Here is a 17,011-nt window from a genome sequence, read left to right as displayed (position 1 = left end):
CAGAGTTTCAAAGAGATTAAACTTGAATAGCCATTCAAGTTTGTTTATCGAACAAACACACCAAAGAAAGGTATAAGCTCCCACAAAACAGATCTTCCTCATTATAATGAATTGGTGTATCATCTGGAAAGCATCACACAGGTCTGAACTCAGGGGAAAGAAAAGAATCTTACTCCTACCTGACTTCTCAAATAAGTATATGCATGCTTTCACATCTCATCCATGAGCTTTTGGTTTCTTTTAACTTCATTCTCCAAAAGCACATTAGCCAGTTACTAACACAGAATACAAGGTGGTAAACTTACTGTGGCATCTTCGGAACATGAAGCTATTACAAAGTCATTGAATGGGTTCCACTTGATGTCCAGAACATTTCCTTTGTGCCCACACACTCTGGGATAATGTGGATCAAGCTTGCCTGTCTGGAAAAAAAAAAGATAATCAAACCTAAGGTGAGCCATGTAATTACAGGAGATTTTCAAGGCAGCTCCAGAAAGAAACTTCTTTCTGCTTGTTGTCCTCGAAGCCCTGGGTGTTCTCTGTCTGTTAAGAATGGGGTTTTGCTGTCCCAAAATGGGGTTTTGCTCATTCTGTCTTGATGATATCACCATAAAGAAAGACTGCCCAGGCCTTCCTAAGTACATGATGCTGTTAAAAAATTTCTGCCCATGCCTACACATGTATTAGAAAACAGTATTAGGTTCAGACACCAAAATGTAACTTGGAGGAGAAACAGACATGAATGACATGAATCTTCAACATTTTTTAAAGATCTTTTAATGGGGAGACAAACAACAGCAAACTTTCCTTCAGAAGACATTTCCAACAAGCAGCAAAAAAAATGGTTTAGGTTTTGGATTTAGCAAAAAGGTATTTGTGACACAAATTACAAATTATGAAGTTTTTCTTTCAGCAAGCTATCTATTTCTCTCTGATGGTGTTCTAATCCAGCCATTTACCGAATTCAATCAGCGTTCTGGACTCTCAAAGGAAAAAAAAATAAAAAATACCATGTTTAGGTTGCATCTGCACTGGTACAGATCCCACACAAAGTTCCGTACGGTGTATTGAGAGCCTTGTGCCACATGGGGGCTGTATTACATTGAATAAACCCACACTGCCGGCATGGTCTCTGCTGTAAGTCTGACTATTTCAATGGTAAAAGGGTGGTGGTGATTTTATTAACATTGAAGCAACGCTTGCTTCCCTCTGTAAGAAGCAGAAGTATAGGGAGCACCCACCCCAGGCATCAGCTCAAGAGCAGAAGTCAGTCACCTAAGAAGGGGGACATGATGGCAAGCTGGTGGTGCTTACCAGCCTACTGCTTCCTACCTGGAAGAACTGTCGACCAAAATGATTACAAAGGTGTGCTCTCCTAGAAAGCAGACACTTCTGTAGATATACTACTCCCTACACCTCTCCAGAGGTGGGCCTTAGGACAGCAGAGCCCAAGGGAATCACTGCTGCCCCTAATCAGCCTGTGGATAGGATATCATTTTCCCAGCTTTTAAATTCTGGGATTTTTTGCAATTTTGAAAACAAAAAAGGACATCAGTGTGTAACTATTCTGGCTTCACTGGAAAGTTTGTTGCATAAACTGGGACTAACCTGCTTTAAACTGAACATCCAAAGGGCTTTGAAATGTAAAAGACTGTGTATTTTAAAACTACAGTCTAAAACAATTGCCTTTTATAACAGCGACAGTGCAAAGAGATTTGGGAAGGCAGAAGAGAGATAAAAGGCCTTTAATAAGAAGCACTCCTCCACCCACAGTGTCCTTTTGTAGGCTTCAGAGCTTGGTTTCAAGATGACAACTAAAAGGACTGGACAGCTGGATCCACAGTGATCCCTTGATCCCTAAAGGAACTCTCTCCCCTCCTGGAGCTAGGTGCCTGACTGCACCCCCCACTTCATTTTGGGAGACTCCCAGGCTGTCCTAAGCCCATTTTGCCCGACCCATCCTTCAAAGCTCTCCCACTTACCCAACAAGCTTTGGAAAAGGAGTCCTTTCTCCCAGCCACCAGTCTCACTTGCCCCTTTGCAATCCCTGGGACAGAGCAGGACTCACCACACATGAACCCCCCCAAGAGCCAACAAACATACATGACACAAAGCTAGAGCTGCTGTTCTCAGGTGCACATCTGCATGTGGAAGTAAAGATCTTCATTGCTGGAGGAAATTTCATTCTACAGATTAAAAACTATTTCAGTAACTACATGTGTTGTCATTCCATGAAGTGGTACCTGACTTCCTCAGTTGCCTGCAGAGCTTGAAAATGAGCAGTTTTTCAACCACGCCCCTTCTAAAATTCTAGCATTTCTGAAAAGCTTGGAACTCTCTGACAAAAATCACTTATAGTAGAACATCTGTTAAAACTCTCCCAGCAGATTTGTAGAGGGTAGATTACTGGGAGGTAGGTCAGCCCCACCTCTGGCCCTAAAGGGCACCAGCACAGCGCTCACATATGTGTCATTTACATAGGGCTGGAGGGGTCATCAACAGTTTCATTTTACAATCCATGTTCCCAGAGAGAAGGGAGGGGAGTTTGTGTCTAGGAGGTTTGCACAGCCACAGATGTCCTCCCTTTCACACCTGGTGCTGACACATTGAAAGACTAGAGATTGCAGACCAGGGCACAGATAATCGCCAGTCTTTTGGGACTTTGTTCTCACTTTCCTTTTGCTGCAGAGGAAGAGGAAGAGATGCAGTCTCAACCGAGTCTGGCCATCAGAGAAGGAAAAAGGCAGGACTTCATCTCTCAAAGGAAGGCTACAAAATTTCCTTCCCGTCAAGATCTTTCCTAGGCATGTTATGCATGTACTTCCTCAGCACATCTACACCCAGGCCACACTGTGGGAAAGCAGTTGATCCCTCAGCTACAGTAACTGAGCTCATCTCCTTGAACTTGCAAGATTTACAGTCAGTCAGCCTGTTCTGGGCACCAGGCTGCCTCTGTGGCCACAGCCCCTTCCATCTCTGTTGAGATGTTCTGCCCTTCCACCCAGCTGGTTTCAGTGGCACATACTCACCAGGACATCACTGACACACCCTGCAACAGCCCACTTCCAAAGTGATGGCAAATATTCAACTAATTTCTTATAAGGTTGAATGCAAAAGCCTACTGAAAGGATGGTATCTAGGGCAAAGAACTCATTCCCTACACAACCTCCACTGTCCCCAGCCCTACCTCGCCCCCAGGCTCTCACAGAAGAAGACTAGTGCAGAAGGAAAAAAGTGGTATTTATTCAAGGACAGATGAGAGAGCTGGGTGTCTATGACTCAGCGGGAGAGGAGTACAACAAACAAGCAAGGAGGTGCAGTCAAACAGAGCAAAGCTGAGGCTTCATTCAAGGACATCCTTAGATAGGCAGCCCCTCTAGCAGCAACACATGCAGAATGAACTAAAGAAAGCATTGGAGGGAGGGACAAGAACAGCTCCCTCCCTGAAGAGGTTGTTTATCCTCTTCAGCAAGTGCAGCCCTCCCTGTCCTGGCTACTATCTCTTGCTTTGACCAAATGTGTGACATCCTGGCTCTTGGGCTATTGGGCTCTTCCTCCACACTTTGTCACACTTGGAATGTGTCTGCTTCCCATGAATCCAGTCAAAAGTAACCAGAGTCAGCTGTCCATTTTAAGGGGGCAATACTGTCCCAGACACATCTCCAGAATAGGCTGTCTTTGTTGCCTTTCATCTGAGGACACAAGCCAAGTGTCCAGTAGACTGTCTGCCATGGCTCACCATCACAGGGGGAGATGGCAGTCATAAAAAAACACAGCATCAGAAGTACAAGTCAACAGTTTCTGCTTTGCACCAGATGGTACCACTTTGGAAGTGCATCAAACAAAAAAAAATGGCTGGTATTGAAGGTCCCGACTCGGGAAATCCCTTTCTTTGGATGTCTGAGGCTGCTTTAACCCCTAGCATGGGTCAGGAACTGGTATTCAGAGAACAGCTGTGTGAAGCACCTAATTTCTCTGATTCACAACCGAAGGTTAACCCTCAAGGGACCAACTCCTCTCCATAGCTCCGTTTTGAATCAGTTAATTCATGCAGATTCATCAGCATCCAGAACAGTGAGCCCCACGTAAGAACTGCAGCAGCATTTACATTTGCTGCTAACACTGCTCCCTGGTCTCCAGCATCTTCTTCACCAAACAAATCAAGAAGAGTTGCTCCTTAAACTTCTTCTTCTCACAGCTTTATACATTTTGCTTATATGCCTTTTTTCCCAGACAGATTGAGGCCTGACCTGCAAAGTCTTTCCTCACATGAAAGTACTTTCAAATTTTCATTGACATACTTTAATTATCCTTTTCTGTATCTTTTTAGTTCTACCATGCCTTTGATTTCTGCACGCAATATTTCAGAACTGGGTGGAGTATTTGAGCAGGTGTAAGGAGGAAAAATTACTACAAAGACAAGCCAAGCTAAGAAGTAAAAAGACTGAAAAATTAATAGTAAGCAGTGCAAGCACTTTCAACTACTTTTGCCAGCACTTTGAGAGCTTGGTCCCACACCACATCCCACAGTCAACAGCTGTCTGCTTACAGATGCAGCTCTGTGATAAAGACAAGTTGTTGAGTCTCAATAGACCATCACTGCGGGGGCAGAAGAGACTCAGTCAAGAAAAACAAGGTAGTGGTTAATTTTAGAAGGACAGTCTCTAAACAGCACCAGCAGTGAAGGAATGAATTAACAAAGTCCAGAAGGGCCGGAAACTGTGCTAGGTTCTTCAAGCACAACCAGTTCACTTTCATCCTTAGCAAATATATATTGAAAAAGTGGCATTGCAATAACACCATCAATTAACTTTTAATTAAAGGCTGAACTTTTGCCTTTCATCTGTTCTGTCCTGATTCCAGAGAGATCATAATCTCATATTGAAGTTAATCCACATCAGTGCATGCCTAATTTTACTGAAGCAATAAACATCAGATGGCCAGCTTCTCCCTCTCATCATATCCTAAGTCATCAAAACTCATATACATGGGATTTGTTTCTGAAAGAGAAGTCTTCACAGCATCAATGCTTGAAGTTTAAGAGCTTCATTGCCTGTTAACTATGTCTCCATTCTTTCACAAAGAAGACAGTAGAACAAAACATATATTCTCCTTTGGTTACAGCTGAATCCATGTCGCTAAAGCATTTTTCTGGTTTTGCCCTCTGTATCCACTAAATAGTTTTTAATTTGCAGTTTGTCCCAGGAGACAAACATCTGAACAGAACATTATGCTGATTATACAAGAAAGGCAAATGAGTTGTAAAACGAAGCAAGGTGTTAAAAATCTGCAAGCAGCAATGCAAGACATATAAATACACACATGCCAGGATCACCAGCTAAGGCAACTCAGTCCTCTTTCATCAATTTGCAATTTGGGCCACATTCACACATTAACCGAATATCCCCTGTGATCTAGCTCCCTAGAAAGCCTGTCCCTCCTCCAGCCTCTTGATGATCTCTCGAAAGCCAGCTCGCCTTGGGGAGCTCACCTGCTTGATGGGAATGACGAGGAAGGCGCCGCCGCCCGCGCACTCGGTCACCACCGCGATGAAGTTGGGGTTCACAGCACAGAAGTTGTTGTCGTGGACATTGAGGGTGATGGGCATGCAGTCGTAGCACTTATCCTTGCTGGCGGCTTTGCCATACACGTGGCGGAACTTGGAGCTGCGGTAACGTGGATGCCACGACATCTGCAAGGAGAGAAACACAATGTCCCAAGGCATAAGGACAGGCCATCCTGGCAAGGCTTGCAGAGCCCCACTCCCCTCTCCCCACCACAGGCTCACCCTCCCCACTTGGGCTGCTCATACCAAGCCTCAGCCATCAAGATGTAGAGAGTTTTCTCTGGTGTCCACCCCTTTGCCATAACCTTGTTGCACGTCTCTGATGAAGAGAGGAGAATGCAGGGAAGAATGACAGCTCTCACCATCACCAGCTAGCTGGTGCATGTGCCAGCAGTTCCTATGGCTGGGGCAGAGCCACATGGCAGCAAGTTTAAGAAGAGATGAATTCTGGTGTGATAGAGCTCAGAAAAGCATGAAAAATACAACATCTTGGGTAAGGAAAGCAGGAAAGATGGTGAGTGAACAAGCCGGTCTGGATGCATGCTTTGTGTGGCCCTCAGGTGGTTCAGGACCAAAACTTATTCTAAATTTTGCTCACATGAATGGAAAAAAAAAAGAAGTTTGATAGATCACCTGTTGCACAGTCACCTATTGATGTTTCTTCCACAGACAATTATATTCTGTGTGTCTGGTTTATAACTGCACTACAGCCGTCTGTCAGACAGCATTTTAAATGGTGTTTAAATGACACATAAAACGTGCTAAACACAAAAATCCCTTCTCATAGAGAGCAGTGAAGCTTAATGGAACTGATGTAACTGATTTCATAAAACTGTAGAGTCACAGAGTCATGGAATGGTTTGGGTCGGAAGAGACCTTATTCCCTTCCAACACCCCTGACATGGGCAGGGACACTTCCCACCAGACCAGGTTACTCAAGGCCTTATCCAAACCAGCCACAAACAGTGTCAGGGATGGGTCATTCACAGCTTTACTGGGCAACTTGTTCCAGTATCTCATCACCCTCACAGTAAAGAAATTATTCCTAATATCTAATCTAATTTTCCCCTCTTTCAGTTTGTATGCATTAGTCCTTGTCCTACTGCTACACATCCTGATGAAAAGTCATTCTCCACCTTCCCTGTAAACCCTTCAGATATTGGAAGGTTGTGATGAGGTTTCCCAGCAGCCTTCTCTTCTCGTGAACAGCCCCAGTTTTCTCAGCCTCTCTTCATAGAGGAGATGCTCCAGTCCTCTTATCAATTTTGAGGCCTTCCTCTGTACTTGCTCCAGCAGTTCCATGACATTATTATGCTGGGAGCACCAAAACTGTACACACTGTTCCAGGTGGGGGAGTAGAGGGGTAGAATCCTGTCCTTCAACTGGCCATTTTCAAACAAGAAACTATCAGTGTTGGTCAGAAAAGGTTATTAAGACTATTAAATCCAGATCCTACAAGATTTAGAGAGCAAAAGGCATCTGGTGAGTGTAGTGAGAAGATTCTACTGGCCAAATGAAAAGAAATGCAAATCAGGCAGGAAGACTATGTGTGAAAGAGCACCTCAAAACAGCTGAGAATATAGGCAGATACTGGCAGAGGGCATGGTTTTGCCCCATACTGTGCACACACTTTAATGTTCATTTTGTGAACAGTATCATCAGTGATGCTGGATCAATAATACTCCAATTTAACAAGGCAACCCAACTAAGTAGCTTTTGAGCTGCAGCAAGGCTGAGACAGCTCACTCACATGGTTGAAGGGAAGCATGCAGGTAACTCAGTGGCAGGAAGCCAACTGCACCATCACCTGACAAGCAGAGGTCTAATCAATCCTAAACCAAAATGTCCATGTTGCTGGCATGGCATTGCATCCTACTGGGATGACTATCAAAGGCTAAGAAACTGTATGGCTTGATACTGGGCAGTCAAACTGGAGCTTTACAAGCTCTCATCAATACAAAGATCCACAAAGCTCATATCCTGTGTCACCCTGTGTTGGCTTTGTGGGCTGTGAAAAGTATTAGAACACAAGTTCTATCCTATTTTCTACATCCTCACAATTCTACTGACACAGGTCAGAGCCAGCCCCACCTCAGACAAATACACATGCCTGTAAGAGCCCAGCAGATCACCCATTGCTCTCACAGTCATCTTTGTTGCTCTTTTACTGCAGCATGTCTTACCTATGCTAACCCTGACTTGTCATATTTTTAGCTGAATAAATCTCTTCCACAGAAAACATTAGGTGCAAAGGCCTAAATCTTTTATACAGTGAGAGCCACCCGTGCCAAACGAAAACAAAATGCAAGTTATTTGAAAAAGAAAGCAGCAATCCTGAAAGCTGATCTTGGAAGAAGCGATATTCACAGGCAGAGAGTAAGCTGAGGTTATGTGCAACTGGCTAGCTCCCCAAACAGCCCCAGAGGTGCAGAGCTCCCAAACAATTTCATGCTCATTACAGCTTTAGTGGTTAGGTTTACTCACACCAGGAGCAGGGGAGTGGGGGAATCACTGTGTTGTCTAGATGCAGCAGTATGCAGCCGTTGTTTCCTACAGCAGGACTATTATCTTTCCAAAAGGAACTAAATTGCCTGGCTGTAAGGAAATTCTAGCTACACTGCTTTTGAGCTGGGAGAGAGTGTAGTCTGAAGATTGAAGCCTCTTCTGCAGAAAGGAGTCACCAAGCACAAAGGAGTGATTATTGAGAAAGCCAGGACTCTTCACCTAGAGAAGCTCAGGAGGATCTTATCAATGCATACCAACACTGCAGTGTGGTAGTAGAGAAGACAGAGTCAGATTCTCCTCAGCAGCGCCCAACAACAGTACAAGAAGTAGTGTGCATGAAGTGAAACTCAGAAAACTCCATTTATATGCAATGAAACACTTTCTCTGCATCGGTTGTCCAACATTGCCACAGATTACCCAAAACATTGTGGAATCTCCATTCTTGGAGCTTGGTCCTGGGCAACTTTTCTAGTTGACCTTGCTTTGAGAAGGATTGGACTAGATGATCTCAAGGGATCACTTCTAACCTTTAACTTTTCTGTGATCCTGTGATTTTAGGGCCTCTGGATCTCAGCCATCTTATACAGCCCTAAAAATGCCACTGCCAACAGACCAAGATGTACACCCATACAGGCAGACTTTCAAGCCCATAAACATGAAGTGTGCCTTGCAGGTTCCTCTGACAGGAAGTGATGACAATACATTTCTTCCTCATTCATAAAAACTGCTGTTTGGACAGACAACCATTTTCAAAACAGCGCAAAGAGCAACCAATATGAGGAATGGGGCAGGGGGGAGAGGTGATGAAAAATATACCAATTTTTTGTCAGTCAGACAAAATTGGATTGCTTTTACATTGCAAGAACTGGCACTATCATCTCTAAATAATTAAAAGGCATATTTGTGCATTTTATAATGTCTGAAAATTAAATGTTTTGAATGGTCCCTTAATAATATGCTTTCCCTAGTTTTTGGAACTAACAGCACTAGCTTTCTCCCTGAACTGGAGGGTTGCCCCCATTGTAGAGGGTCTCTCCTTGCACAGCCATGTTTGAGCTGTATGAGCCCATGTGGGCAGAGTACAAGGACCTGAAAATCCTGTTTGTGCAGCACTGGGTAAGGCTTGAAGCCACAGCTGAGGCATCCCCAGCTCACCTCACTGCTTGTGGGACAGCAAAATGCCAGGGTGCCCACAGCAGGGCATGCGGATCACCCGTGCACACAGGGCAGCACACATGGAGAGCATATTTTGGGAGGCTGCTGGAACTCAGGTCTGGGTCCTCCCTCTGGAAAAAGAGGCAGAAGACCTCCCTCATTTGTTGCTCAGGCCTCTGGTGCCAGCACACAGACTGATCCTGAACTGACAAAAGGACATAAGTGACTGATGAAGGGATCACTGATCCTCTGCCAGGGTAGCACAGAGCACTTTGCAGCTGGAAAAAGAAGGAAGGCAGCATAGCCTTACAATCCAAGAATCAGCCTCCTGCCTTTCCTCCTCATCATCATGACCTAATTCCCAGTATTGCCAGCCTCCCTGTGGGCAAGGGGAGAACTGGGATGGAGGAAGACAGTGTGGATTATACTACTGTTCATGTATTTTTAACCATACAGGTGATGTAAAGACTGGCTATCAAAGTCCTCTCACTCAGTTCTCAGGGACCAAATCCTGGGACCTTGTGGTTTTCATTACCACCTCTCCCAGCAAAAAGCACAAAGTAGATCTTTTCCTTAAGCTGCCAAGAATTCCTGGAGAAGGATACAAAAGATCCCTACAAGCACTTGTGAGATCTCTGCTTACCAGGTTGGATATCAGCTTTTTCAGGCTGGACAGTGTTTCCAGACAGCTTCTGCCTATTAAGATGAGAAACCCTAGCACTGGAAACACTATCTCATGAAAGAATGTGTAGTACTTCACACAAAATAGAGCAAAATACATCCATTTGCTTTGGAATTCCTCACTGCTGGCATAAAGAGAGGAAGTCACTCCTCTGCCTCTGTAAGCAGGACAAAGCAACTATAAGAGACATGGCAAGGACACACAGTTTAAAATTATTTCTGTAGCTTCTCACTGTAGACATTCCTTGGTCTTGACTCCAACAGAATGATGTAACATGGACTACTCTGAGAGGCAGATCTGTTTGTGAGGAGAGTCTCAACTACAGAGCAAGGAAAACTTCATGAAAGCTTGATGCAGCAAGTGCAGTCAGCAACAGGTCATTGAAGGAAGAGCAGAAGGGAAGGGAATCAACCACGAATCTGTTGCTTGGTTGCTTGGTTATCTTTACTACTTTTTTTCTTTTTTTCTTTTTTTTTTTTTTCTTTTTTTTTTTCTTTTTATGTCAGAGCTCAGCAGTTGGGTCTGAAATTATGAGATAAAAAAGCAAAGCCATAGCAAATCTCAGCCCAGTGCTCAGAAAAGGTGAGAATTTTCTTTCTGGCACCTCAAAGGGTGACTAGAAAACACTGAGGTATTTTAATACCCTCAAGCACAGCCTACTCAGCTTAGGACTCATATTTGGTCTTACCAAATATGACCATCAAAATGGTTGTGTGACCTCTAGAGAAGAGGCAGTTAAAGACTGAGACTGAAGTTCTACCAGAGGTCACCCAAAATACAGTGCAGTAGCACTGAAGGGACTTTGTTCTGCTTTAGCTCTCACTCTTTTACATGGCTGTTTATGAAAAGTTAGCTTTTCATGACTGGCCTGCAAAGCATGATTGCAGATGTCTTAGCTCTTGCCAAAGGAGTGAGCTCCTAGAAGGGTTGTGAAGCCTAGGGGTGTCTTCAGCACTTCAATGCATCCTTAGGAGAGCCATGCTATGGCACATTTACTACTCCTGAGGAATGTCAGACCAAACCAACAGGCATATGTCTGTACAACGGACTGAACATGTGCTTCACCATAGGCCAGCATGTCTCCAGTTTTCCTATTGGATCCCACTTACCCTAAGATTACAGATTTTCCTGCACCATTGTATTGGTTTTGCATGGGCTGGTTTTGGTAGCAAGGGTCTAGGGGGTGGCTTCTGTGAAAAGCTGCTGGAATCTTCTTCCCAGCAGAGCCAATCCCTGGTAGCTCCAAAGATGGACATGCCACTGGCCAAGGCTGGGCCAGCTAGAACTGATGGTAATGCCTCTGTGATAACAGATTTAAGAAGAAATCAAAACAAAAAGGGGTTGTGCAGTTGTAATAGCAATAAGAGCAGAGTGAAAACATGTGAGAAGAATAGCTCTGCAGATACCAAGGTCAGTGGAGAAGGAGGGGAAGGAGGTGCTGGAGCTGAGGTTCCCCTGCAGCCCCTGGTGCAGCCCATGGTGAAGCAGCTGTGCCCTGCAGCCCCTGGGGATCCACGGGGGATGCAGAGATCCACCCCCAGCCCGTGGAGGAGCTCATGCTGGAGCAGGTGGATGCCTGGAAGGGACTGTGACCCCATGGGAGACCCGTGGAGAGAGGGGCCCTGCTCCCAGGCTGGAGCAGCCTGTCCTTGGAGGATTGCACCCGTGGAAGAGTGACCTTCACTGCAGCAGTTTGAGGGGGCTGGTGCCCACGGGACGGAGCCACGTCAGAGAAGCTCATGAAGAACTGTCTCCTGTGGGAGGGACGCCAGGGTGCAGCAGGAGAACAACTCCTCTCCCTGAGCAGTGGGAGCAGCCGTGGGTGATAAACTGACCACAGTCCCCACTCCTTGCACTGCTGGGGTAGGAGGTAGAGTTGGAAGGAGGGAGAGGTGGGGCAGGGTGTTTTTAAGGGTTTATTTTATTTCTCATTACTCTGCTCTGATTTTGTTAGTAATAAATTCATTTTGTATCTCTAAGTTGAGCCTGTTTTTCCTGTGATGCTATTTGATGAATGACCACTCCCCATTCCTTAATCTCGGCCCAGGAACCCTTCATTAAATTTTCTTTCCTCTGTCCAGCTGCAGAGAGGAGTGAGTGAGCAACTTTGGTGGGTGCCTGGCATCTGGCCTGGGTCAACCTGCTACAACCATGCATGACATTTGTGAATTCTGGATGAATTTATCCTGGTTCTGGACAAAATGATCACATGGAAAAAGTGAAATATGTTTGAGGGAATCCAGACATATGGTAGCTTAATCCAGATCAAACTGAGAGTACCCTCCACTCTGGCACCGCAGCATTTGTGAAAGACTGACAGCAGTAGAGTCAGCCCCAATAGTGTAAAAACTCAAAATTCTGCCAACGCGTTATTCTCCATATTCACTATATTTATTGTTTCTCATCTTTGATATCCTTAGTGGTTTTGATATCCCTGGCAGTGCCAGGAGCAGACCAGGAAATTATTTGCCTTACATCCTGGGAAAGGCCTGAAGAAGACTGATGGGCACCTTATCTTCTACAAATACCAGTTCCTGGGTGTGGCTTCACACATTGCTAGGAGGTGACCTCTCCAGCACACAATCCTGGACTGCTTGTGGTCTGGCACCTTCAGCCCCATCCACAAGCTGCTTTCTCTTACTCTGAGCAGAAAATTAATGTGGGGGGAGGATGGGAATTATGAAAACACAAGCAAACAAACAAGCAAAAGACCACAACAACAAGCAGTCACAAAACTCATCCAAAAACCAGAACAAGGCACGTGAGCAGAATCAGATCATAAAAAGTACCTGATGTGAGTTAATAAGAGAACAAATGATAGGGCTCACATCACATCTGGAAGGAGGGGAATTTGGAGTGTTTTGGCAGCAATGAGATCTCTCACTCTGCCCACCCAGGAAACCACAGCCAGGCAGTGCGACCATGTCACCCCAGGAAAGAAGTAGCTATGAAGCAGAGTTTGCCTCATTCCCCTGTGAACAGACATGCACATCTCCAGCTATGATGGCACCAGAAGACTTGGGAGCCAGGACTTCCATGCATCCCACTGCTAATTGCCAGGAAGGTGACTCATTTTCTACTTCCTAGGTGCACAGAGCAGGACCATCAGGTACCAGGCCCCCACCTGCCAAACAAACCCCAAGAGCTCAGCATCGTGAGTCTTTCAGAGTCAAGAGTGTCTGCTGCCACCCATCCCTATTCAACAATGAGCTTAGTGTTGGTGACAATTTTTCACTGACTTTATACAAGGGAAAAGGCTGAACAACCCCACCATTCACCAACCTGGATGTTCTCCATGTATTTTCTTTCCTTCCAGGTATATTCCCTATTTTGAAAATACAAGCAAGAAATGAAGTAGACTGGCTTTGTGCTGAATTACCAAGTCATGGCATGAGTTGTCTGTATTTTCAGGAGTGAAACGACGTGCAACAAGTGTGCAGACAAGAGGATGCTGTATACTGCACACTTGTGCTCCACTCCACCAGCCTGCACTGGGATTTCTGTTCAGCGTGTGCTGCTATCACCAGCAACATGAACACTAGACAAAAGACCTCAGCTCACGGCACTGCTCTTGAGGACGTGCCAGAGAGTTAGAGGAGAATTCAGGGCAGAGCTGTACGGACCAGTGATCAGAGGTGTGATATCTGCTAAGAAATCCTAAAAACTTTGGGGAGCATATGAAGGAGGGAAGCCATGACAGTAACCTTCAAACACAGAACAAGTTGGTACAAGAAGGACATAAATCATCTGCTTTCTAAGTCTAAGGAAGACAAGAAAGTCGAAAGGCATGTGTTTTAACTGCATCAAAGAAGTTTCCAATTAGGCAGCAGCAAAACTTTTATCAGTCATAGGAGTGGGAGAGAGAAGGGCATTAATCTCTCCTGGCATTTCCCAGGCAGATTCAATAAAAACCTAGCAATGACAACAGAGCTACAGCTGCTCCTGATTTGGACAGAAAACAGACTCACAGAGATGGAAGAGAAATCAGATAATAATTTTAATTTCATGTGCAATAAGTCTGCTATATCCGGATTGTGGCAGGGCTATACACCCACTCATCCCGGCTGCACTAACCCGCTCAGAGGTGCACCCAGTGTCTCCATTTTAAGCATTTTTCAGCTGCAGTACTTAATACCAAAATCTGAATTTTTAACATCCAGGGACAAAGCAGCTGAATCAGTTAATAGCTACTTGAGAACAATCTGCTTCATGATGGTACCAAGAGCTGAGTTGCAATTGAAGCTGTTTAGCAATGGCCATTATTCCAACCATTAACTGGCCAGAGTAGTTTGTTCCAAATATATCACTCTTTAGGATCATTTCTAAGAGTGGTGTAATGGTATATGAAAGCCAGAAGCTTAATTTCAGTTTGTCTGTTTGATGTAGAGCTTGAGCTGAAAGCTTTTTCGCTGCATTGTAAAAACAAGTAGGCCCTATTTCCTTGAGGTTAATCTCAGCAACTCTGTGAAGACTGCAGAAAGGAGTTGTAGAGGAACAAGACCACCCCATCCAGATACAGACCTGAAGATAAGGGTGAGCAAAAGGGGTGGCACCTTCAAAAGCAGCGATCACACGACATCACAGTAAAGGAAGGAAATGGATACATAAAAGCATTCAAAGTGGTACAAAACCGCACCTGGAGAACTCACAGGAGCTGAGTAAGTCCAGGGGACACAAGAAATTTCTGCTCATGGCAAGGCCACGTGGAGCTCCTTCAGGAAGATGTCTGAGGTCTCTGGCACCAGAAAGTTTTTCAAGCTAACCAGGCTGGAAATCACCTTCCTGTTTGCAGAGAGCTGCTCTTGGTGTCCAGAGCTGCCCATGCCAACACCCATCTCCTGTGGGACTCAGGCTCCAGATGTGAACGACACCCTCTCCACACCCCTGGCACAACAGGTTCCTGGCAGCACCCAGCACACATCCACCCAACACGCACCCAGCAAGGCACAAGTCCTTGACCCCTTCTGCCCCCCACACCAACACTTGTCACTGGTTCAGTGATTCAAGGCTGTGAAGGGAGGAGGCTCACAGCTGACTCCAGTGACACCAACAGATATTCTATTCCATCACCTGCAAAATATTCAAAGCCTTTTTTCCAAGTTTCATACCAACTAAGCCTGTGCAAGCACAAGATCCCTGCCTGTAGAGCATCACATTAGATGAGTCTTGTGAGTCGCTCACAAGGCTGTATTATGGTCTTGGCATGGAAGCAGGGCACATAGAGGCTGTGTGGATTGCAGAAGCAGCACTCAGTTAAACCAATGCAGTAATTTTAATCCAAGTAACAGTTTGTAAATTCTAACAGAAAGCTCTCCAGCTCTGTCTGTCTTCAGGTAAGCAACAGACAGACAGACTGGAGGTCTCTGCTCTTGATCTCTGGGTCTCATGGGCCATTCACTGAAGAGTTGGATTTGATGACTTTGTAGGTGCCTTGCAACTCGGAACATACTGTGAAATCTGTGAAACACTATTGCAGCGATCAAAGAACAGACAGAGCTCTTCAAGAGACCAGAATCTGGCACAGGATTTCCTGAAGAGACAAACTTGTACCCTTTCCCTGTCCAAACCCACAATGCTCACACTCCTCAGAACACCTGGGCTCAGAGGCTTCCAGTTCATAGTGCACAATGGTTCCATTGCACAGATCCATCATGTGCATGGTACATGCCCCATGCTGAACAATTGTTTTCTGTTCTCTTGTGCTGCACACCTCTGAGCAGAGTAGAAACATGTGCCAATGAATTCATAATGGTTATGTTTGCTTCACGCTCCCCCAGCTTCCTGCAAGAAGTCTCCCTTCTCCTCGAGACCTGTTCTCCACATGGCCTGTGTTGTATACCTGCATGAAAACTGTCCTGGCACCGGGAGAGGCAGGCTGAAATCCAGCCAAACCTCTGGAGACCTAGTCCCAATGCACCCCTGGGGAAAGCAAATAACATGACAGTCTACCAAAAAACTGTTTAAGTACTGTTTTCTACTGTTCATAGGCAGGCTTCCAAATTCTGCTAATATCTCTTACTTGCCACTCTGAAAAGCACTTCAGATGTTCAGGTGATCTAGCCTGACAAGCCTCTTTCTCCTGTGTCTTTACTGCCAGGGAACCAAGGGAACTTAAAGTTCTGAATGACTTTTCAGAGGTCTCAATCCCTTGAAAGTTAGAAGTAATTTGAAAAGCAGAGAGATGAACAGAGAAAAAAAATACACTCCGTCCTCATTCCTTCTCTTGTATGCAGGGTCAAAAGAATTAAAAAGGAGATAAAAGAAGGAATGCAAATGCTAGTAAGGGGGATTTTGAAAGTTACAATGAACATTTCAATCTCAAATGCCATTAAAACTTCATCTCCCTTTTTACCTTCTCCTTTGGAATGCTAAACCTGCACTGCATTGGTAATGCCCTTCCTTTTCAGCTTAATAATTTTTAAGCAATGTTTCTATGGCCAAAAAACCCCTAGGGGCAGTCTTGCAAGTCTTTTGAGAGGACTGTTTGCAAGCATCCAAGGAGAAGCCACAAGAGATTCAAACTTTCAGCCTCATGCCAAAAAGAAGCAGATGGAAAGTGGCACAAGGATAAACAGCTAGAAAACTTCCAAGAAGACACACATCCTCTTCTCAGTCCTTTACCACAAGTCCATGAAATAAGATCTTTACCTGCACTCAGCTCCAAGTAATAAAATCAAACAAAAGTAAGAATCACTGTCATTCCTGGAATCTGCCTAGATCCATTATTTTCTCTGGTCCTTTCCCTCCTTTCTTGAAATCATCCATCAGTTTCATCCATCTTATCCTTCTCCTGCACTGTTAAAATCTCTCTCATCCCCTACAATTTTCTTCCACACAACATATTCTCTCAAAATTCATTCCTCCCCATCCAAAAATGAATGAGGTAACTTGATGCCAAAAAGTAAGAAGGGTCACTCTGGGAGACTCAAAAAGCCCTTCCACCTATCTTGTCTCTGCCAATGACAATTAGACAATGTTTACATCCAGATGACAAGAAAAATATGTACATGAAGTCAGTTTCAGTACTGCCTCACACTGAACACCAAGCTATGTATTGGAAATACGGGATACATTCCCATTCCCAGTACCCCAAGGCTTGTGGA

At 44.9% G+C, this 17,011-nt stretch overlaps 1 protein-coding gene across 1 annotated transcript in view; it reads right to left on the bottom strand.

Moving 5' to 3' along the window:
• Nucleotides 1–17,011, bottom strand: part of CORO2A (coronin 2A) — a 58,013-nt gene that overhangs the window by 16,144 nt on the left and 24,858 nt on the right. The window contains exons 2-3 of the mRNA XM_015615175.2: nt 5,492–5,692; nt 306–422 (exon numbers count right to left, since the gene is read on the bottom strand). Of these exons, the coding sequence (XP_015470661.1) occupies nt 306–422; nt 5,492–5,692 (318 nt within the window). The remainder of the gene's footprint in view (nt 1–305; nt 423–5,491; nt 5,693–17,011) is intronic.

This window comes from Parus major, chromosome Z (assembly GCF_001522545.3).
Source record: "Parus major isolate Abel chromosome Z, Parus_major1.1, whole genome shotgun sequence".
Lineage (NCBI taxonomy): Eukaryota > Metazoa > Chordata > Aves > Passeriformes > Paridae > Parus > Parus major.
The sequence above is the reverse complement of the archived record's forward strand: the minus strand, read 5'-3'. Positions and strand labels throughout refer to the sequence as shown.